This window comes from Salvelinus alpinus, chromosome 32, assembly GCF_045679555.1.
Source record: "Salvelinus alpinus chromosome 32, SLU_Salpinus.1, whole genome shotgun sequence".
Classification (NCBI taxonomy): Eukaryota; Metazoa; Chordata; class Actinopteri; order Salmoniformes; family Salmonidae; genus Salvelinus; species Salvelinus alpinus.
In genome coordinates, this window is record NC_092117.1 from 13,233,437 (window position 1) to 13,254,642 (window position 21,206).

General features: G+C 43.4%; 2 protein-coding genes and 1 pseudogene across 7 annotated transcripts; all 3 read right to left on the reverse strand.

Annotated features, from left to right (window-relative positions):
- Positions 1-81: 81 nt before the first annotated feature.
- LOC139562484 (calcium homeostasis modulator protein 2-like) lies at positions 82-2,270 on the reverse strand. The gene is made up of 3 exons (XM_071380207.1): positions 2,126-2,270; positions 1,163-1,791; positions 82-934 (listed from the first exon to the last, which is right to left on the reverse strand). Exons 2-3 carry the CDS (start codon positions 1,706-1,708, stop codon positions 521-523), a joined length of 960 nt encoding a protein of 319 aa, XP_071236308.1. The 5' UTR covers positions 1,709-1,791; positions 2,126-2,270; the 3' UTR covers positions 82-520.
- Positions 2,271-2,587: 317 nt separating this feature from the next.
- LOC139562172 (calcium homeostasis modulator protein 3-like) lies at positions 2,588-4,834 on the reverse strand (annotated as a pseudogene).
- Positions 4,835-5,947: 1,113 nt separating this feature from the next.
- LOC139562371 (lymphocyte-specific helicase-like) lies at positions 5,948-20,713 on the reverse strand. Of its 6 annotated transcripts, none has more exons than XM_071380062.1 (24): positions 18,104-18,302; positions 16,880-17,030; positions 15,258-15,358; positions 13,635-13,753; positions 13,413-13,535; positions 11,810-11,851; positions 11,680-11,704; positions 11,500-11,561; positions 11,368-11,409; positions 11,003-11,227; positions 10,736-10,918; positions 10,446-10,589; positions 10,114-10,310; positions 9,915-10,011; positions 9,657-9,818; positions 9,368-9,510; positions 8,961-9,105; positions 8,669-8,752; positions 8,433-8,552; positions 8,174-8,290; positions 7,899-8,058; positions 7,122-7,218; positions 6,939-7,015; positions 5,948-6,697 (listed from the first exon to the last, which is right to left on the reverse strand). In XM_071380062.1, the coding sequence occupies exons 3-24, from the start codon at positions 15,334-15,336 to the stop codon at positions 6,603-6,605; spliced, it is 2,538 nt and encodes an 845-aa protein (XP_071236163.1). In that variant the 5' UTR covers positions 15,337-15,358; positions 16,880-17,030; positions 18,104-18,302; the 3' UTR covers positions 5,948-6,602. The 6 variants fall into 6 exon arrangements, with proteins under 6 accessions (XP_071236163.1, XP_071236160.1, XP_071236162.1 ...); XM_071380059.1 differs by having other exon boundaries at positions 13,635-13,756; XM_071380061.1 differs by lacking the exons at positions 16,880-17,030; positions 18,104-18,302 and adding an exon at positions 20,505-20,713 and having other exon boundaries at positions 13,635-13,756.
- Between the last annotated feature and the right edge of the window lie 493 nt (positions 20,714-21,206).

The following is a 21,206-nucleotide window of genomic DNA, read 5'->3' on the forward strand; positions in this document are numbered from 1 at the left end:
GAGGGAGGGTAAAACACCTGCATAAAATGTTCTGTTAAACATGGACCCTGAACTAGACACAATAAGCATGTAAACACAAACTCAGAAAAAATACTATCGTCCTTTATCAACCATTACAACCATTTGAAAAGTGGAAGAGAACAGAAGTAAATGGGGAACAATGACAGTGTAACGTTGGGAACATTAGTTCAATCCATACTTGAGTCCATTCCAATTTACTTCCAATAGTTATCATGTGCCATCACTAGCCGAAGGGTGTTATAAATATAAATGTGGGATAATACAAGTAAAAGAGGAATCTACCTAGGTCAGTGTTCTTCAACCCTGGTCCCGGGGACACATCAGGTGGGCATGCTTTTGCTCCAGCCCTGTGCTTACACACCTGATTCTTTCAACTAATCAAGGACTTGACTATTAAGTTAATTAGTTGAATGTGTCAGTGCTGGGCTGGAACAAAAGCCTGCACTCCCAGTGGGTTCCCAGGATCATGGCTGAAGAACACTGGGGTGTCCAGTGCCAGTCAGCTCAGAGTGTCCATCTCTTTCTCCATGGCGTCTATGTTGTTCTCCACACTGTACTGAGCCCACTTGTTGAGGCGGCTATAGAGGGGCAATCCCTTTTTCTCTCTGTACAAGCAGATCCCAGTGATCCGGTTCCACTCTGTACTAGAGATGGGGTTGGCACTCTGGTGCTCCTCCAGCTGCTGTTTCTCCTCTTTTTCCAGGGCCACGAAGCCAAAGTAGCTCTTCACACTCTCAACAGCCAGGATACGGGTGTGCACGTCGGCCGTGCGCTGGAAGAGGTCGTGCTCGTTGGAGCGGAACTGGGACCAGTACGCCTCCTGTTGGTAGCCCAGGGGAGAGCAGCAGCGCTTCATGCACAGCAGGAGGAACAGAACCACTGCCATCCCCGCCACCATCAGCCACCCTAGCAGCTGAAAGGAACAACACCATGACAAGTCACCACAGGAAGAGAAGCCGAACAGCCAAGAAACGAATTCAGGAAACATAAGGGCAATGATAAGCCTTTTAATGTAATGACACCGGGATAAATCATTTGAATTTGTACTTCCTCTTTCCACCAACTATAATGCCACAAACATAGTGTTATCAAACACACAGGAAAAGAAAATGGAATAGTGGATTTAGATCAAATTAAATACCTGAGACTCATACTTCAGCCGGCGTTCAATCTCCGCCCAAAATCCCTGCATCTCCTGTGGGACCGTGGCCTTACAGGGAAACCTGGCCATGACCTCTAACCCCTGCCCAGAGGGAAAACCCTCCAAGGTTGAAGGGTCCACAAACTCACTGAGGGCACAGACATAGGCCTCCCCACGTAACAGTGAGATGACAGCCCACGTCACGGGAGCCACGGCCGCTCTGCCAATGATAGTGCCCAGGACGGCGAAGGCAGCTGCCCCCGATAGTTTCCGGCACCTCCTGAGGCGGCACTCAGACACCAGATCCCAGGTACTCTTATTCAGCATGATGCCAACGAGGTAGAATGCCAGGGCGGGCACCCCGATGGCTGCCAGGCCATAGAGATAGTTCCGCCCGGAGGAGCACGGGCAGTCGAAGGCAAATATGTTGTACATGGTCTGACTGGCCACCGTGCCCAGGGCTATCAGGCCATTGAAGATCATTACGTCCTTGCTCTTGAAGAAGAGCGAGACAAACTTGAAGTTCTCTGTGATGAGAGCAGCCATTTTGAAATGTTTGGTGTGTTGTCTGACACTGGAGAGCAATGGAGGGTTTTCCTATTTTGGAGCTTGCACACTGGGGAGTCACGCTATAGAAAGTGAGGGAGATACATGAGATCTTTGTAATCTGAGCTGCCCGGTAAAATAATCTGGTGATGAGAGCATTCTATGCATTGGTAATTGAGGCTGCAACAACTGGGAATGCCTACTTCATTGACTAATGGATTTGATTTTATCGAAGAACATAAAATTATGTTTATACATGTATTTCCTGGTAAACTGACGCAGATCAACTGCATAACTTTAGCATTGGTTCATACTAGCACATTCTGTGTAGAGCTAAAGCCTTAAAACAAGCCATGTGATTCCACAGGAAAAGAACAGGGAAGAAAATCTGGAATCAATGAAGTCATGCAAACTTACATTCTATAGCCGGGAGATAGGATATTTGAGGTACATTCTTTGTGTAGAACGGTTGAAAAACAAAATCTGTGAGTAAAAGCAAAAATGGGTATATGATTTCCTAAAGTACCAAAGAGTCCATGCTGGTAGGTTCGGGGGGAGAAACATTCCTCTTCGTGTGTGTTGTCTGGGGTCTGGGCATGTTCAGTGACTCATCGTCAGGAACTGCCCTCCGGTTTCCTCTCTCAGTGGAAAAAAAGTTTATTTTTTTAACTGAAAACATGTGTTGAATGATCACAGAGCAACATGGTGGCTGCAAGCTGACTACTATCTCAGAGCAACTGACTACATGTAAGGAACTACACATAAAATATAAACAATATTCAAATTGCACTTTATTTTACAGTACAGAAATTACCAGTTGTTTACCAAAACACATGTATGGTAAAATGGTAATTACACAGTAGTAACCAATTAATTACTTTTAATTACAGTTGCCCACTTTCATTAAATCTATCACCATTAGTACCAGGTACCTTTTGAAGAATAAATAGCATAATGTAAAGTGTTGAATAACTCAGTCCATCTCTAATTTGCATCTGTCTGATATCCATGGAGTTGAGCAGTATGTAAAATGAACTATGCAGAACAAGTCAGTCTAAATCCCAGCACATTCCAATACCCCCAGGCACATAGTTTCTAGGTCCACTCTCTAATGAATAGTTTAAACATAATTGTGTTGAATGTATAGTATGCAGCCCATGGAAAACAGTAATAATCGAATAAGTACTATTTACACAATCACACACACACACACACACACACACACTCACACTCACACTCACACGCACACGCACACGCACACACACACACACACACACACACACACACACACACACACACACACACACACACACACACATATCTAAATGTCTGAGTAGAGGGTTTTTCCATTGTCGTCCTCCCAGGTGACACACACTAGGCCTGTTGGTCATTCTAGTGACATCCAGCTCAGGCTTACACTGGAACCATGTTTGAAGCAGCTGATCCATCTGTTCCTGCTTGGTAATCCCATGGAGTCTCTCCTCCTCCTCTTCCAACATATCTTCGTTCCTCCTGTACCTGACTTCGGGTGAGAGAGGCAGTCTTAGCACTGCGTCTTCCCGCATGCCCACGCACTTGAAGAACTGCACCACGCACTTGAAGAACTGCACCACGCACTTGAAGAACTGCACCACGCACTTGAAGAACTGCACCACGCACTTGAAGAACTGCACCACGCACTTGAAGAACTGCACCACGCACTTGAAGAACTGCACCACGCACTTGCGGGCAAAACCGCAGCACGCACGTCTAGTCGAAGGGCTTCTGCTCGATGTCCAGGTAGTTGCTCCAGTAAGCGTGTCTGAAGGATGGTGGCATGGTCATTGAAGCAGGGCTTGATGAGACGGCCCAGTGCACTCAAAAGAATGAAGAAGAGGAGGATAGACCATCCAATCGCCTGTCAGGGAAGTATAGTATAAAGCGTTGGCATTCGGAATAGAGAATGGAGGACATTAGTCATCAGTACGATTGTTTTGGACACCCCCGCATTTAGGAGTAGGATTTGAGTGTACAAGGGACTAACAAAAGCCTACCTACCTGAACAGTGCAACCACATTTTTGCCGATTTGAATATTAAACACATCAACTCAAATACGCAAAGTAAAGACATGAGTTTCAGGGTTATTTAAAAATGGGAGTACACTCACTTGAGAGTAGCAGCGCACGTAGTGTGAAACAGCTTTACGGAATGTGATATTCCTGAAGACCATGTCCTCCTCGCAAGGCACCTTGGCCATGAGCTAGACCAGGTCCAGGCCAGTGTTGTCGGGCATGCCTGTGGAAAAATAGAGCACAACTAATGTAAAGTTAGTGTTTGAGTCCAAGTTAGAATGTTACAAGACTAGACTGGACAAGACTAGTTTAACTCTGGGTGAGGGCTTGGGTCAAAGTCAGAGTTAGAGATACAGTCAGTGCTATTAGTTAAGGTTATACTGTCATTAAAAGGTGTTGTGGTTATAGCTACCAGAGAACGGTTTGGGGTCTACACTCATGCTGAAAGCACAGATGAAGATTTTCCCATCCAGCAGAGTGACCAGAATCCACACCATTGGCGCCAGTAGAGCCCTATGCATCATGGCAGAGAACATGTACCTGCAGAGGGTTAAAACATCCCAATAATTACAGGAAGTAGTTGTAGTTGTTGGACTAAAAGCTGTGATGGTAGTGGTAATGGTGGTAGTAAACACAGGAACATGAGGTGGTTTGACAGCAGCACTTGAAAACTCACTTGACAATGGCATGATCTTTGCTTCTCTTCCCAATGGGTCTCAACCATTCTTCCATCATGATTCCTGTGTGTCGATTGCCCAAGATTCCCAGGAAGAAGAATATTAAAGGTGGGACAAACATCACCCCCAGTGCGTAGAGTTTGTTATATTGTGGAATACAGGGGCAGTTGAAGTCAAAGCTGGTTTAGAGGTTCACACTGATTAGGGCCAGTACGATGCAGATCAGGGCCAGTACGATGCAGATGAGGGCCAGTAAGATGCAGAGCTGGACTGAAAATACTGCAGAACTAACTTCAGACGTTCCATGGTTTAGTTAGACCGAAGGCTTATGGGACACATATGACAATGACCCGGTAAAGTGGTCCAACTAGGTTAACACTGTCAAAATAGATACTAGAACAGAGATACTGTACGAAAGTAACCGTAAACACCATATTTTAAAAACAAGTAGGTAAGATTTGCCCTACCACAAAATAGTCCTTACTAAAGAATCAACTGAATTCCAGTGTTGAATCAAAATGTCACTTCCGTACTAGTATTTTTTGGTGCTTTTTTAGAGGTAGTCTAAAGAGTCCGAGCAGAGAGGTTGAAAATGCACCAGCCAGGTTAGTGTCCTCTTTGACCACACCCCAGTAATGTGTGTGCAAGGCTGAGCACCCTGACACCAGAGGCTTTAGGAGAGAATGGAGGGTGTGTTCACTAGCTCCTACTGAGCAGGTGCAAGCGAATTCAACACTGTTTAACAATGACTGACCTTTGAATGACAGAACGTGCTTTTAATGACTGCTGTACTCTTGTCAGGTCCAGTATTTTCCAGGGTTGTAAAGTACTTAAGTAAAAATACTTTAAAGTAGTACTTAAGTCATATCTGTATTTCACTATTTATAAGTCAAATCTGTACTTTACTATTTATATTTGACGTTTACTTCACTACTTTCCTAATGAAAATAATGTACTTTTTACTCATGCACTTATCAAGAGAACATCCCTGGTCTGATCTGGCAGCCTCACTAAACACAAATGCTTCATTTGTAAAGATGACTGAGTGTTGGAGTGGACCCGATGGCATAAGAAAATTATGCCATCTGGTTTGGATAATATAAGGAATTTGTAATGTATACTTTTGATACTTAAGTATATTTAAAACCAAATACTTTTATTAAAGTAGCATTTTAATGGATGAATCACTTTTACTTGAGTCACTTTCAATTAAGGTATGTTTACTTTTACTCAAGTATGAAAAGTGAGTACTTTTTCCATCACTGGTCTTTTCTACAGCTGTTTTACTCTGATTAAGTATGTGAACTGTTTGGTGGGTCACTTATTGATCCCCAACCATGACATATGTATCAAACATTGTTTTATATGTGTATGTGAAAACATGCATAACCTTTTCAAAAGGCACATTCATCTTTTTTGGCACATGCCTACTGACAGACCGTCTCGTCTGTATGTAAGCAGCACCACATTCCACTATTATAAGGAATAGAACTCACACGACCATAACACATTCAGGAGATACTGTTTATTTTTTAGAAGAGGGTTTGCATACAAAACAATTAAAAGGGAATGTCTCAGCTTGTAAAGAAATACCTTTCCTTACATAAAAGTGCTTGGAGTTCTGGTCCAACAACATACAGTATCAATTAACCCATTTAGTGAACTGAACAAGATATGAGTACAGCATTTACTTTAACATGTATTGTGAAAAAGTAAATTGGTTCCAACACAAAAATGGGGCTTTTACAAAAAAAATGACTTCCAAGTGAATGAATCACTGCACCTAAAGTGGTTTTAAAAGTCCAAACAGTATCCAACTCTACAACAAAAATAATAACAATGGCAGGTAAGAAAGATGTCAAAGCTTTAAGAATACTTTGTTATATATAAACAGCTTCTGGAAGACTGGTTTCAGTCTCCACTATAACCAACAGTATTTGACAAACTCTACGACAAAAATAAACTTTAATACAAAGGCAGTTAATAACAGACGCATAAACTTTACAATGAAATACACTTTCTTCTAGTATAAAAACAGTTGTTTTAGGAGGACGGCTTGACTAAGTCCTCGGGTTTCAGTCTCAGTATTATAACCAGCGTCGTGGACCCTTAGGAACTAGCTCAAGATCTTTTTGGTTATGCCTTTAGGAGTAGCTCGTCTTCTTTCAAACTCTGGTCAAGTTGATCTCAGATGATTCCTTGGCTTCGATAACCTTGAAGACTCCAACCTTCTCCGGTTTTGAGCTCCTCTTGGCCTTGTCTGGAAGGAGCCAAATGATTACATTTCATACAATGGAGCCCAAACAAAAGCTAGGTTTATGACAATAGATGTTGAGGTTTCGTCAGGGGGCCATTCTACAGGGGACGGCACCGGAGCTCTACAGTGGTAACGCATGCTGACAAAGGATCTGAGTATATTGTGAAGCATGTATGTCAACGTTACATTCTAGAAAGCACCACGACATCCCATTCCATGACAGTAGGTGTTTAATAGAACTCACCTAGTAGGTCACTGCGGTCCAGCAGAAACTCCAGGTCCTTGTCACTAATGACCTTCCCCGTGGTGCTTTTCACCTCCCTGAGAAAGACCGTCATTAAATAACAAGAGACTTCGACCAACTTACTATACATTTGACATTTCCTCTAGTGAGTTTCATAATGAACATTGATCGACAATCTCGTACTTCTCGTAATCTCTTGCGTTGAGAAGATCCATCAGCTCGGACACGTCAACGCAGCTCTTGGTCTGTTTGAGCTCAGCTTTTCCTCCTTTGAATTTGTCTGAAGATAAAAAAAGGTACCAAAATATGAACACATGCACCTATTTTTTTAAATTTTAAATCCCAGCTACAATACTCAGTTCTGAAATATTTAGCATCTCTAATGCAGGGAGGGGCAACTGATGGGGGTGGGGGCCGCCAATAAAAATCTGAAACTCCTCATGAGCGGCAGCAGTGGCTCGCGGGTCTGCATACCCACATGTGCAGTCAGCCGGCCCTTGCATTTTCGGTGCCCAAAGCAAAATTGTTGCCCGCCCACCCCTTGTTAGCAAAACATTTTAGCGGTCCCTCTTGACAGCAGCAATTTTGCCATAGGGTGGAGAATTGTCTGCAGTTTTTAATATGACATCTGAGTGAGTGTGACTAACCAAATCAACGGGGGCTACCTAGTCGGTATTCGACCATGATTAATATAAGTTTAGATAGGTTGGTAAATTAGTCTAGCCAGCTAAAAACTGTTGGCTGACAAGGGTGAGTGACTGACAAGAGAAACTGCTGATTCAAAACCAAATTTCTAAATTGCACCATGTGTATTCTACCATTTTAACTTGGTCCATGGGCCTACAAAAGATGGGCCAGGCCACCAGTTGCCCATCCCTGCTTTAATACATCTTCCATTCATGTGGGTTTTAGATTTCCCTCAATGTAATAGTGGTGTCCTGGATGTGGTACTCTACACACTCTTGTGAATGACCATCTTCTCCAGTTTCCTCTTGGCTGAGGCTCTCTCCAGGATCTTCTGGTCGATGGTGTTGGCCGTGACCAGGCGATACACCACCACGGGTTTGGTCTGCCCGATACGGTGGCACCTATCCTGGGCCTGCAGGTCTGCCTGGGGGTTCTGACAGAAGAAGAGTCCATTCATTATCGTATAGCACAATACCAGTCAGTACCAAACAAATAGTAGTAGGCAACGTTTGTTGCACTCATCCAGAGAGCAAGAGTTATACACCTACCCAGTCACTGTCAAAGATGATGACGGTGTCAGCAGCAGTCAGGTTGATGCCCAGGCCACCTGCTCTGGTGCTCAGTAGGAAGAGGAACACCTCTGGGTCAGACGAGAACTTTGTCATCTGCAAAGAAAATATGGAGGGATAATTGCACAGCACAAGAAAGGAGAGACTGCCACATGATTATAAGAGCTGTATGACTGCTTCATGGCAGAGTGCTTTAAGGGTAATTCCTTTGTGGGGAGTAGACCCTGCCGCTACTCACGTTCTCCTCTCTCTCGGCATAAGCCATTGTCCCGTCCAGTCGGCTGTACTGGTAACCACGCAGGTAGCAGTAGTCCATTAGGATATCCAAGATGGACGTCATCTGGCTGAAAATCAGCACCTTTTTGTCCGCAATGTCGAGTCAGAAGTGGTCACAAGCAACTCTCAATAAATACATATTCAAGCAAAAAGGCTGGGGTATTAAAATCCAACACTTGACAAAGAATGTCAGTTTACCTTGTGTCCCCTCTTCTTCAGCTCTGGCAGCATTCTGTCTAGAATAAGGAACTTCCCAGAGGTGTGCACTAGCTGCTCATCAATCTGCAGGGGAAAGAGATTGAGGGTGAAACACAAGACAATGCATTTACAAATGAGCTACACCAGATGGCAGTCCAACACCCTAAACGCTCTGACAAAAGCCTCTACTTAGCTGCGATGAGAAGTCATGAATGCACCCACAACATTCATTGGCCGTGTCATTTCTACATCATTTTGTGGCAGTAGCCATTGAAATCCAGCGGGCCTTTACCTTGAACTCCTGAGTGGCCGGGTCCAGTGGGTACTCTATGAGGTAGGGGTGGTTACAGCACCTCTTCAGCAGCATGAGGATGTTCTGCAGTTTCAGGTTAATCTGGGAGTCCAGGGGCATCTGCACGTCCACCACCGGCGCGGGGCTGGAGAGGAGAGATCGGTCACACGTTACACCAGTGCTGGGGCAAATATCAAACTCTAGTCTTTATGGTTCATTTATATTAAGAGGTGACATTAAAATGCGGTTGACATTCACAAAAACATAGAAATTATACAGACTTGATAAACTACAATTGATATGACCTATTATGTAAAGGCACAGCCATAACAATAGAATCATCCTATTTATGGGCACAGCATTGTTTGCGTCACACAGAACACTACCATAGTAGAGGAGATTCTGACCTCAGCTCTGCCTCTTTCTGAACCCTCTCCAGGTACTTCTCCAGGTCGTAGGACGTGTCACCATCAGTCTCTTTGTAGTCCACAGGCCTCCTGGTCCTGCGCTTAGGCCTGCCGTCGGTCGTCAGCACCACTGGGGCCTCCCCCTGAAAGGGGACACGTCTCTTACAAACATCTTTTAAAACAAAGTATGGCCTCAGAAGAAGTCGCCAATATTTTATTCCCATTCTATACCCTTGTTTTTCTATAGTTTAACCCATATGACAGTGTAGCAGTGAACTGAAGCTCTTACCTTCTCCTGGCCCAGCATTTTGGCAATGGTCTTGTTGACCACAGCAGTGTAAAAAGACTCCTGTTTGGCAGTGAGTGGGGCGTACACAACAATCTCTTTCTTGGGCGGCACCTCCAACGTCACGTCAGACTTCAGTCTTCTTAGCAGGAACGGCGTCAGAATCTGCAGATGAAAGAGAGTTTATGGACAATCTCCCTACTGGTTTAACCGTTTTACCTTTCCCAGTGAATTGCAGAGCTAGTCAGTCAGAGGGCTTACCTGGTGGAGCATGTGCAGGATGTTCTGCTCTCGTTCGATAGCCACAACCTTTTTTGCATTCGATCCGATGGTGTCGATGTCAAACCACGACTCAAAGCTGTAGAGATAAGTAAAGTGCAATTAAGTTTACAAGGCAAAATAAAAACATTCTGTAGTCCCATTCCAACAGTAGAGGCAAACATACAGACATGTCCCTTACCTCTTGAGGTCATCAAACACCTCAGGCAGGAGGAAGTTGAGCAGTGACCAGAGCTCAGCCAGGTTGTTCTGCAGCGGTGTGCCTGTCAGGAGCAGCTTGTTGTCCGTGGGCAGCATCTTCAGCTCCCTCACCAGTCGGCAGTTCAGGTTCTTGATCCTGTGGCCCTCGTCCACGATCAGGTACTTCCACTGGAAGCGCTGGGGAGGAACAGCAAGAGGGGGTTATCAGTGAGATGCTGAATGGGTTAAATAGGTTGCACAACTTGAGGAAGGCAAATTTAATACATGCAACTTTTACAGCTTACATGATATGAGTAGAGGAGTTGGGCTTACCTGCAGAAACTTCCTGTCTATCATAGCAATCTCAAAGGAAGTGACCACCACAGGGCACATGTTGTGAGGCCCCTGGGGCTTACGAATCTGCTTTAACAACAACATCCTCTCCTTAGCAGGCCCATGGTACAGCTGTACTGACACCTTACAATTCAACATGAACAAGGAATTGAACAGTGGGAAAAAAACAACATTAATTGATTGGCATTGGTGATGCATATGACATATTCACTTTCAAATGGTATCAATTGCACAACTTCTGTAATACTTTGAATAGTTTTTTTTTTAACCTCTGGAGTGAAGCGCTTGAACTCATTGATCCAGTTGGGCAGAGTGGACAGGGGGGCCACCACCAAGAAGGGTCCCAGCACCTTTCTCTCCAGCATCATGGCCACATGGGCAATGCACTGGATGGTCTTCCCCAGACCCATCTCATCTGCCAGGATCCCATTGATACCATTCTCCCACAACATCTGGAGAAAACAAAATACACATCAAGGTTATAACGAAATATCTCTATGATCAAACAAAATGGGCATAATCAGCAGCCCACTTACCCTGAGCCACTCCACGCCCTCTATCTGGTACGACCTCATGACTCCCCCAGTGAAGAGCAGGGGCTGCTGGGCGAGCACGGCCTGCCCGTTCACTTTCCTGTCTGGGTCCAGCAGTTGTTTGGCATGGTCTCTCACAGCCTCCGACAGACGGCCCTTGATGTCAGCATTTGAGTCACTCATCTTTTCAATGTCCTCCGCTTCTAGCTTCTTCTTCCCAAGGACCTCCTGTTATTCACAGACAGATATATTGACATTAGAGCATCTGGAACATCTAGGACTCATCAACACTCTCCCAAGTTCTTGAGTCTAAGAATAACAATCAGTTCAAAAATGCTCCTTGCGGTGTATAAACAAAAGTCCTTTACCTCGTCCTCCACTTTAGGTTTCTTGGCCTTGGACATAATTTCCTGAAACAAAAAGCAAAAAAATTATGACATATGCAAAAAAAAGCGCGAAATAGGCATTTCTACACTTCAAAAAGAGACGGACACCCTTACCTCTTTAGACATGACATCAGCAATTTTGTAATCTTCCTCCCTCTCCCTTTTCTTTCTTCCAACTGAAAAAAACAGACAAATTCAGGAGTTGGATATCGTCAATATAAAATTGTGTTTCAACATCAACTAGAGGATTTCAGTGTTCATGATGCAACGTAACAGGACACAAGTGCTGCCTACCTCTTCCAGTCTTTTTGCCAGTGCCCTGTGACAAGAAAATTGTATATGTTTAATGATTAAGGAGCTGCTGGCAGCAATAAATCACAGAAACATAACAAAAAACACTCATTGGAATGGAAAACTCACTCACCTTTTGTGTCTTCTTTTCCAGTCTCTCTTTCTTCAGCATTTCCTGGGTTTATAGGGAAAATGTACTGTTAAACACTGCTTTTTCAAATACTATTCAGACTACTTGGGTAGATATATAGTACCAGTCAAAAGTTTGGACACACCTACTCATTGCAGGGTTTCTTTATTTTTACTGTTTTTTACACTGTAGAATAGTGAAGACATCAACACTATGAAATAACATATGACAAGAACAGCTCAAATAAGCAAAGAGAAACGACAGTCCATCATTACTTTAAGACATGAAATTCAGTCAATACGGAACATTTCAAGAATTTTGAAAGTTTCTTCAAGTGCAGTCGCAAAAACCATCAAGCGCTATGTTGACTCTCGCGGGGACCGCCACAGGAAAGGAAGACCCAGAGTTACCTCTGCTGCAGAGGACAAGTTCATTAGAGTTAACTGCACCTCAGATTGCAGCCCAAATAAATGCTTCAGAGTTAAAGTAACAGACACATCTCAACATCAACTGTTCAGAGACTGGGTGAATCAGGCCTTCATGGTCAAATTGCTGCAAACCACTATAGGACACTAATAAGAAGAAGAGACTGGCTTGGGCCAAAAAACACAGGCAGTGGACATTTGACTGGTGGAAATCTGTTCTTTGTTCTGATGAGCCCAAATATGAGATTTTTGGTTCCAACCGCTGTGTAGGTGAACGGATGATCTCCACATGTGTGGTTCCCACCATGAAGCATGTAGGAGGAGGTGTGATGGTGCTTTGCTGGTGACACTGTCAGTAATTTATTTAGAATTCAAGGCACACTTAACCAGCATGGCTACCACAGCATTCTGCAGCGATACGCCATCCCATCTGGTTTGCGCCTAGTGGGACTATCATTTGTTTTTCAACAGGACAATGACCCAACACACCTCCAGGCTGTGTAAGGGATATTTGACCAAGGAGAGTGATGGAGTGCTGCATAAGATGACCTGGCCTCCACAATCACCCGACCTCAACCCAATTGAGATGGGTTGGGATGAGTTGGACCGCAGAGTGAAGGAAAAGCAGCCAACAAGTGCTCAGCAATTCCTTCAAGACTGTTGGAAAAGCATTCCAGGTGAAGCTGGTTGAGAGAATGTGCAACGCTGTCAAGGCTAATTTGAAGAATCTCAGACTTAAAATATATTTTGGTTTAACACTTTTTTGGCTACTACATGATTCCATGTGTTAGTTCATAGTTTTGATGTCTTCACTATTATTCTACAGTGTAGAAAATAGTAAGAATAAAGAAAAACCTTTGAATGAGTGGGTGTGTTCAAACTTTTAACTGGCACTGTATGTGTTTCTATGCATGTTCAGACAATCACGAGTTGGAAAGCAATTATCCACAATTAAGGATAGATACAGCAGAGTTATGCATGAACAGGACCCCAAAGAAGGCCTGGAAACAGCAAAGCTAAGGAGCTTAGGTAGTGACAGCCTAGATTCCTGTTCTCATTCGTATTTGTTCACCTGTCACTCATTAGCTGTAACATGATCAAATCACATCTATGGATAGGTAGTAGTCGTATAAAAGCTGTGCAAGAGGTACTTCTAATATTCCACCGGTATTAGGACTTACCTCCTGCTGCTGTTGCTCCATCTTGGTAAGAAGGAATTTGGAATAGATGTTACTTTTCTCCAGCAAGTGTTGCAGTCTCTTGAAGCGGATGTCATGAGATTCCTTCTCCCGAGCTTCTCGAGCCTTGGGGAAAAAAGGGGCAAATGTTGGCCATTGAAAACATTACCCCCAACATCACTACAGTTATTCAGACATTGTTTATCAACAACAACAAAAACTAACCTTTTTCATCATCTCCTCTTCTTGTTTCTCTCCTTTCTCCATCAACTGCTTCTCCTCTTCCTCCATCTCTTTTGTGATGACAACTGCAGACACTACATCTTCAGCTTTCACACTTGCAGCTGCTGAGTGGTGATATGGTTAACGTACACTACATGACCAAAAGTATGTGGACACCCGCTCGTCAAACATCTCATTCCAAAATCATGGGCATTAATATGGAGTTGGTCCCCCCTTTGCTGTTATAACAGCCTCCACTCTCCTGGGAAAACTTTCCACTAGATGTTGTAAAATTGCAGGGACTTGCTTCCATTCAGCCACAAGAGCATTAGTGAGGTTGGCAATGATGTTGGCCCATTAAGCCTGGCATGCAGTCAGCGTTCCAATTAATCCAAAAGGTGTTCGATGGGGTTGAGGTCAGGGCTCTGTGCAGGCCAGTCAAGTTCTTCCACATGATCGATAAACCATTTCTGTATGGACCTCGCTTTGTGCACGGGGCATTGTCATGCTGAAACAGGAAAGGGCCTTCCCAAACCGTTGGCACAAAATACAGAATCTTCTAGAATGTCCCACCGCACCGGTACCCCCTGTATATAGCCTTGTTATTTTATTGCATTACTTTTTACCTTTATTTAGTAAATATTTTCTTAACTCTTGTCTTGAACTGCATTGTTGGTTAAGGGCTTGTATGTAAGCATTTCACGGTAAAGTCTACACCTACTGTATTCGGCACGTGCGAAAATAAAATTTGATTTGGAATGTCATTCTACGCTATAGCATTCAGATTTCCCTTCACTGCAACTAAGGATCCTAGGCCGAACCATGAAAAACAGCCCCAGACCATTATTCCTCCACCATCAAACTTCAGTTGGCACTACCCATTGGGGCAGGTAGCATTTTCCTGGCATCTTCCAAACCCAGATTCGAATGGCAGACCGCCAGATGAAGAGTGATTCATCACTCCACTGCTCCAGAGTCCAATGGCGGCATGCTTTACACCACTCGAGCCGAAGCTTGGCATTGCGCATGGTGATCTTAGGCTTGTGCATGCCTCCTTCGCCATGGAAACGCCTCCTTTGACAAGCTCCCGACAAACAGTTCTTATGCTGACGTTGCTTCCAGAGGCAGTTTGGAACTCGGTTGTGAGTGTTGCAACCGAATACAGGTGATTTTTACACGCTTCAGCACTCTGTGGTTCCGTTCTGCAAGCTTGTGTGGCCTACCACTTCACAGCTGAGACGTTGTTGCTCCTACACTTTCCCACTTCCCAATAACAGCACTTACAGTTGACCAGGGCAAAACATTTGATGAACTGACTTGGTGACATCCTATGATGGTGCCACATTGAAAGTCACAGCTATTCACAAAGGCCATTCTACTGCCAATGTTGGTCTCTGGAGATTGCATGGCTGTGTGCTCGATTTAATACACCTGTTAGCAACGGGTGCGGCTGAAATAGCCGTATTGGCTAATTTGAAGGGGTGTCCACTTACTTTTCTATATAAATCGTATATGGTGATAATTTAAATGAAGGGAAGAATTGTCATTAGGAGGCAACCTCTAAGGGTAGTAGTTACTACAAGTTAGTAAGCCACCGATGGCCAATGAATGAGTGTCTTCACTTACCACTTTCAGGCAAAGTCTCCTCCATAGCTGTACCCAGCGGTTCTTCAGATTCGTTAGGCTTCGGGCAATGAGGAGACATGCTTCGGGTTTCTCCCTTTACGCTGTTGAGTAAATATTAAATTAATGAGAGTGAGACAAATAACCGTGCATGTGTAAACTGTATGGCAAGTAAGCAGTTCAGCTAGCTAGCCTTGAAGCTACACTAACGTTACCAACGTCATAGCGATTTAACTTTAGCTAGCTAGGGCTTAACCTAGCCCTAGGTTAAATCTAACGGTAGTTGCTTGCACAAAGACCGTTTTGAAACAAAACAGGACTTACCAACTCATATTGGAAAAACAGGAAAACTAGATATGTAGCAAAATAAACTATTTCCCTGGGATATTTATTTTAGGAAGAACTCGCTAGATATAGCAAGTTATGCAAACAAGTTACACAAGCATGCAGCAGTCTGTCTGTGTGTGATGACTGACTGTAGAATTAAGGAGGCGGGGCTTCATGATTTCGCGCCAAAAAGGATTCAACTAATGTTAAAGACAGGGGGATCTGATATATTGCAAAACCCAACAGTATTTCTATTTTTGGTTTGCAGAACATCGAAAGAGAGAAGACTTGATTATATGATCATGAGTAAGATCATATTACATTTTCACTCGCAATAAAATTGTTCAGAATTGAGATATGAAATCGCTTCATGAAACATCTACCCCGTAGGATCATATATCTAAAATACAATGCATTAATATTTCCCGCGAACTCTGACACGATTTACCAAAGATACCGGTTCCGCAGAGTACGGTCAAAGTTTTTTTTAAATAACTAACCCATTGTTCTATCTGCAGTGGCGCCCCCAGAAATGTTTCATAGGGGTGGCTAGATGGGGCCACTGAAAATCTTGGGGTGGCACACCAAAACCAAAAGCCATTAATGAATTTCAGCAATTCTATTATGCTGTTGTAGTATATAGGCTAGTTGAAAACTATGTCAATATGAGAGTTAAGGAATCGCATACTGATATACTTTGGTTTCTTATTTTACAGTTAATGTTTAAAAAGTTTAAAAACACCACACAGAGGCCTCCAATTATTTTCAATACAGCTTTATTCAGGTGTTTAGTAAACAAAAATATCATATATGTCCAAAAATGAAAAACAAAGCAAAAAAGCATAATCATGGACAACAATATACATTTGACTATGGCCTACTCACAACCTATTCACATCCCTGCTTTATTAGGCTACATTTTTTTCAATACAGCTTTATTAACCTGTTGCTGTGTCTTTTTGTAAACAAATATGTTGTAGGCTATGTCCAAAAAAGAAAAAAAGAAAAGCATTATCATGGACAATTTACATTTTACTATAGCCTACTCACAACCTACTCATATCCCTGCTTTATTAGGCTACATTCTTTTCAATACAGCTTTATTCGCCTGTTGCTGTGTCTTTTGGCAAACACATCCACAAAATCATAAAGATTTATGGCCCTAGCCCGTCTTCACTCTACACTTAACATAGCATTAGTATGTGATTCTGATTTGGCATGGCCTACAAATCCCCCATCTTTGTAAGTTGCTTTTTTCCCATTTTTGAACCCCTCTTCAGATGTAAACACAGAATCACCTGAGGAGGGGAGACTGAAGTGCCAGCAGGCATAGCAGTAGACAGAGTCTTTACTCTGAGAGTATTCCAGCCATTTATGCGTACTGTACCGTCTGCGGGAAAAACTTCAGATGTGGCTGTTTGGGCCCCTCTGCTCTTGACTGGGATATATCTAGGATGAAAGAAGAGGTAAAATCAGTTATTCTGATTTTATAACAATAATAATAATAATAATAACATGAGTAGCTAGCCCCTCTCCATAGTAATTACTGATTACATTTGTAATATCGGCCTATAGACAATTCTATTCAGACTATTCAAACTCAACTACTAATAAACATGAATCAGAAGGCTTTATGTGATTATGTCATGACTCATAACTCAATGTAGACATGCTATAACCATACATTTATCCAGATAACGTTATTCTCTAGCCATCCATTTCATTATCAGGGGCACTGTCACCTGTTGGTCCAGGAACGGGTTGAATAGCTAAAGCTGAGTCCTTCCTCGCATGTGTAACGGATGTGAAATGGCTAGCTAGTTAGCGGTGGTGCGCGCTAATAGCGTTTCAATCGGTTACGTCACTCGCTTTGAGACCTTGAATTGAAGTAGTGGTTCCCCTTGCTCTGCAAGGGCCGTGGCCTTTGTGGAGCGATGGGTAACGACGCTTCGTGGGTGACTGTTGTTGATGTGTGCAAAGGGTCCCTGGTTCGTGCCCGGCTCGGGGCGAGGGGACGCCATAAAGTTATACTGTTACACATGGTTGTCAACCTCTGTGACTGTTGTTGCTGCCTGTTCCGCACATCATCTTCAACTGCATCCTTACTAACGTTAACCCTCTGCTGCTGCGTCTCCACTGTACTACTTTTCTTCTTAAAAGAAATAAGAGATATCCGTGGACTTTCTCTTCATTGTCTGGAAATTGACATAGCCACAGTGACTAATCGTAGCTAGTAACACTATACATATAGCAACACTATAGCCCATAACGTCACCTAGCTAGATGATCTGCCAGTCCTAAATTCATCAAGTGGTTTGAAAATCGTTCTAGAAAGCTATGATAACTCTAACAATAGTTAGCTAACACTCACTACGCTGCAGAGTAACCTTAAGCCAGGCATAAACTAACTAGCTAACTAACGTATACTAGCTAGCTAGGTAATTCGACATCGTCAAAAAACAAACAGTTTACTGAATACATACGTTTTTTTAACTATAAGTAGTATTGTATGACTTACTTACCCGTTAGCGGTCTCAACTCAACTCTTCAGGCAGCTGCCAGCTAGGCTAGCTTCCGATGATGCCACCAGAGACACGAAGCTGAGCTCAGCTGCTGCTGTCCATGAGGCAGACTGCCATCTGGACTATTATGAAAAATATACATTATTGATTTAAATTAATAGTACCTCTTGTAAAATATCAGATAGAAGCATAGTATGCATATGCGACTGGCGAGGGGGTGCCAGCGATTGTATCAGGATGGCTGTGGCTCCCCCTGGCGGCGCCAATGAATGCTGTATCCTCCTTGCATCTGCAAAAACCCCAGCCTTACTTATGATTCAGTACTACACAAATTGGTAAAAATTATTTATTTACTAGCTAACTCAATAATAACACAGGATAAACACAGAGACACTGTATAGGTTATTGACTAGAAACTTAATATGATAGAAACACAATATGACGGCTTGTCACAAAATATATGGCGAGGGGGGGGGGGGGGCAGAGAGGGACAGAGACACAATACTTTGGTACATTTAGAAACTACTCTCACAGTAACCATATGTTTTGTACACAAACCGCTGCCCACATGGAGTAAGAAATCGTGAATGTATTTACGTGAGAATACCTTGGTTCTCCGTTTACTTGTCGGAACCAAGGCTTCTTGGAAAGGGGGTTGGCTGGGCCTTTCCGCGGCCCACTTGTATGGCTCTGATTGTCCACAAGAGGTCACATTTCCTTAGTTGCCCGTGGCTACAATGACTTGTCATGTAGTCTTGAACAGAACTACAGAATAGATTATTCTTCCCATCGCTCATAAATTTGCTTTTCTATATACTTGTTAACATCAGAAGCTTCCTCCCTAAGTTTGTTTTACTCACTGCTTTAGCACACTCTGCCAGCCCTGATGTCCTTGCCGTGTCTGAATCCTGGCTTAGGAAGGCCACCAAAAATTCTGAGATTTCCATACCCAACTACATAATTTTCCGTCAAGATAAAACTGCCAAAGGGGGAGGAGTTGCAATCTACTGCAGAGATAGCTTGCAAAGTTCTGTCATACTTTCCAGGTCTATGCCCAAACAGTTCGAGCTTCTAATTTAAAAAATTAATCTCTCCAGAAGTAAGTCTCTCACTGTTGCCGCCTGTTATAGACCCCCCTCAGCTCCCAGCTGTGCCATGGACACCATATGTGAATTAATTGCCCCCCATCTATCTTCAGAGTTTGTTTTGTTAGGTGACCTAAACTGGGATATGCTGAACACCCCAGCAGTCCTACAATCTAAGCTAGATGCCCTCAATCTCACACAAATTATCAAGGAAACCACCAGTTACAACCCTAAATCTGTAAACATGGGCACCCTCATAGACATTATCCTGACCAACTTGCCCTCCAAATATACCTCTGCTGTTTTCAATCAGGATCTCAGCGATCACTGACTCATTGCCTGCATCCGCTATGGGTCCGCGGTCAAACGACCTCCACTCATCACTGTCAAACGCTCCCTAAAACACTTCTGCGAGCAGGCCTTTCTAATCGACCTGGCCTGGGTATCCTGGAAGGATATTGACCTCACCCCGTCAGCCGAGGATGCCTGGTCGTTCTTTAAAAGTAATTTCTTCACCATCTTAAAAAAACATGCCCCTTTCAGAAAATGTAGAACTAAGAACAGATATAGCCCTTGGTTCACTCCAGACCTGACTGCCCTTGACCAGCACAAAAACATCCTGTGGCAGACTGCAATAGCATCGAATAGTTCCCGCGATATGCAACTCTCCAGGGGAGTCAGGAACCAATACACACAGTCAGTCAGGAAAGCAAAGGCTAGCTTTTTCAAACAGAAATTTGCATCCTGTAGCTCTAACTCCCCAAAGAATTTGGACACTGTAAAGTCCATGGAGAACAAGAGCACCTCCTCCCAGCTGCCCACTGCACTGAGGCTAGGTAACACGGTCACCACCGATAAATCCATGATAATCAAAAATTTCAATAAGCATTTCTCTATGGCTGGCCATGCTTTCCTCCTGGCTACCCCTACCCCGGCCAACAGCTCCGCACCCCCCGTAGCTACTTGCCCGAGCCCCCCCAGCTTCTCCTTCACCCAAATCCAGATAGCAGATGTTCTGAAAGAGCTGCAAAACCTGGACCTGAACAAATCAGCTGGGCTAGACAATCTGGACCCTCTCTTTCTAAAATGATCCGCCGCCATTGTTGCAACCTCTATGATCAGTCTGTTCAACCTCTCTTTCGTATGGTCCGAGATCCCTAAAGATTGGAATGCTGCAGCGGTCATCCCCCTCTTCAAAGGGGGTGACACTCTAGACCCAAACTGTTATAGACCTATATCCATCATGCTCTGCCTTTCTAAAGTCTTCGAAAGCCAAGTCAATAAACAGATCACTGACCATTTCAAATCCCACGTACCTTCTCTGCTGTGCAATCCAGTTTCCGAGCTGGTCATGGGTGCACCTCAGCCACGCTCAAGGTACTAAACGATATCATAACCGCCATCGATAAAAGACAGTACTGTGCAGCCGTCTTCCTCGACCTGGCCAAGGCTTTCGACTCTGTCAATCACCGTATTCTTAATCAAAACAGGAAGACAAAAAAATCCAAATTGTATCCGTAAAGTTCATAGAAACATGTCAAACGATGTTTATATTCAATCCTCAGGTTCTTTTTAGCCTAAATAATCTATAATATTTCAACCGGACAATAACGTCGTCAATTTAAAAGGTAAACAAGAAACACACTCTCTCGGTCTCGCGCATGAAAAAGCTCTGTGACACTTTAGGGTCCACTCATTCAGACTGCTCTTACTTCCATTTTTCAGAATACAAGCCTGAAACAATTTCTAAAGACTGTTGACATCTAGTGGAAGGCATAGAAACTGCAATTTGAGTCCTAAGTCAATGGATACTGTAATGGCATTGAATAGAAAACTACAAAACCAAAAAAAATAACTACTTCCTGAATGGATTTTTCTCAGGTTTTCGCCTGCTAAATCAGTTCTGTTATACTCACAGACACTATTTTAACAGTTTTGGAAACTTTAGAGTGTTTTCTATCCAAATCTACCAGTTATATGCATATCATATCTTCTGGGCCCGAGAAGCAGGCAGTTTA

What these genes read in the sequence shown, in the direction of transcription:
- LOC139562484 (XM_071380207.1), bottom strand. Translation starts at nt 1,708, where the DNA reads ATGGCTGCTCTCATCACAGAGAACTTCAAGTTTGTCTCGCTCTTCTTC. An exon ending in GGCTGAAGTATGAGTCTCAG is followed by an intron (nt 935 to 1,162) that starts GTATTTAATTTG and finishes TGTTCCTTTCAG; the next exon opens with CTGCTAGGGTGGCTGATGGT.
- LOC139562371 (XM_071380057.1), bottom strand. An exon ending in GGAGACTTTGCCTGAAAGTG is followed by an intron (nt 13,757 to 15,257) that starts GTAAGTGAAGAC and finishes ATCACCACTCAG; the next exon opens with CAGCTGCAAGTGTGAAAGCT. An exon ending in TGGAGCAACAGCAGCAGGAG is followed by an intron (nt 11,852 to 13,412) that starts GTAAGTCCTAAT and finishes CTATAAACCCAG; the next exon opens with GAAATGCTGAAGAAAGAGAG.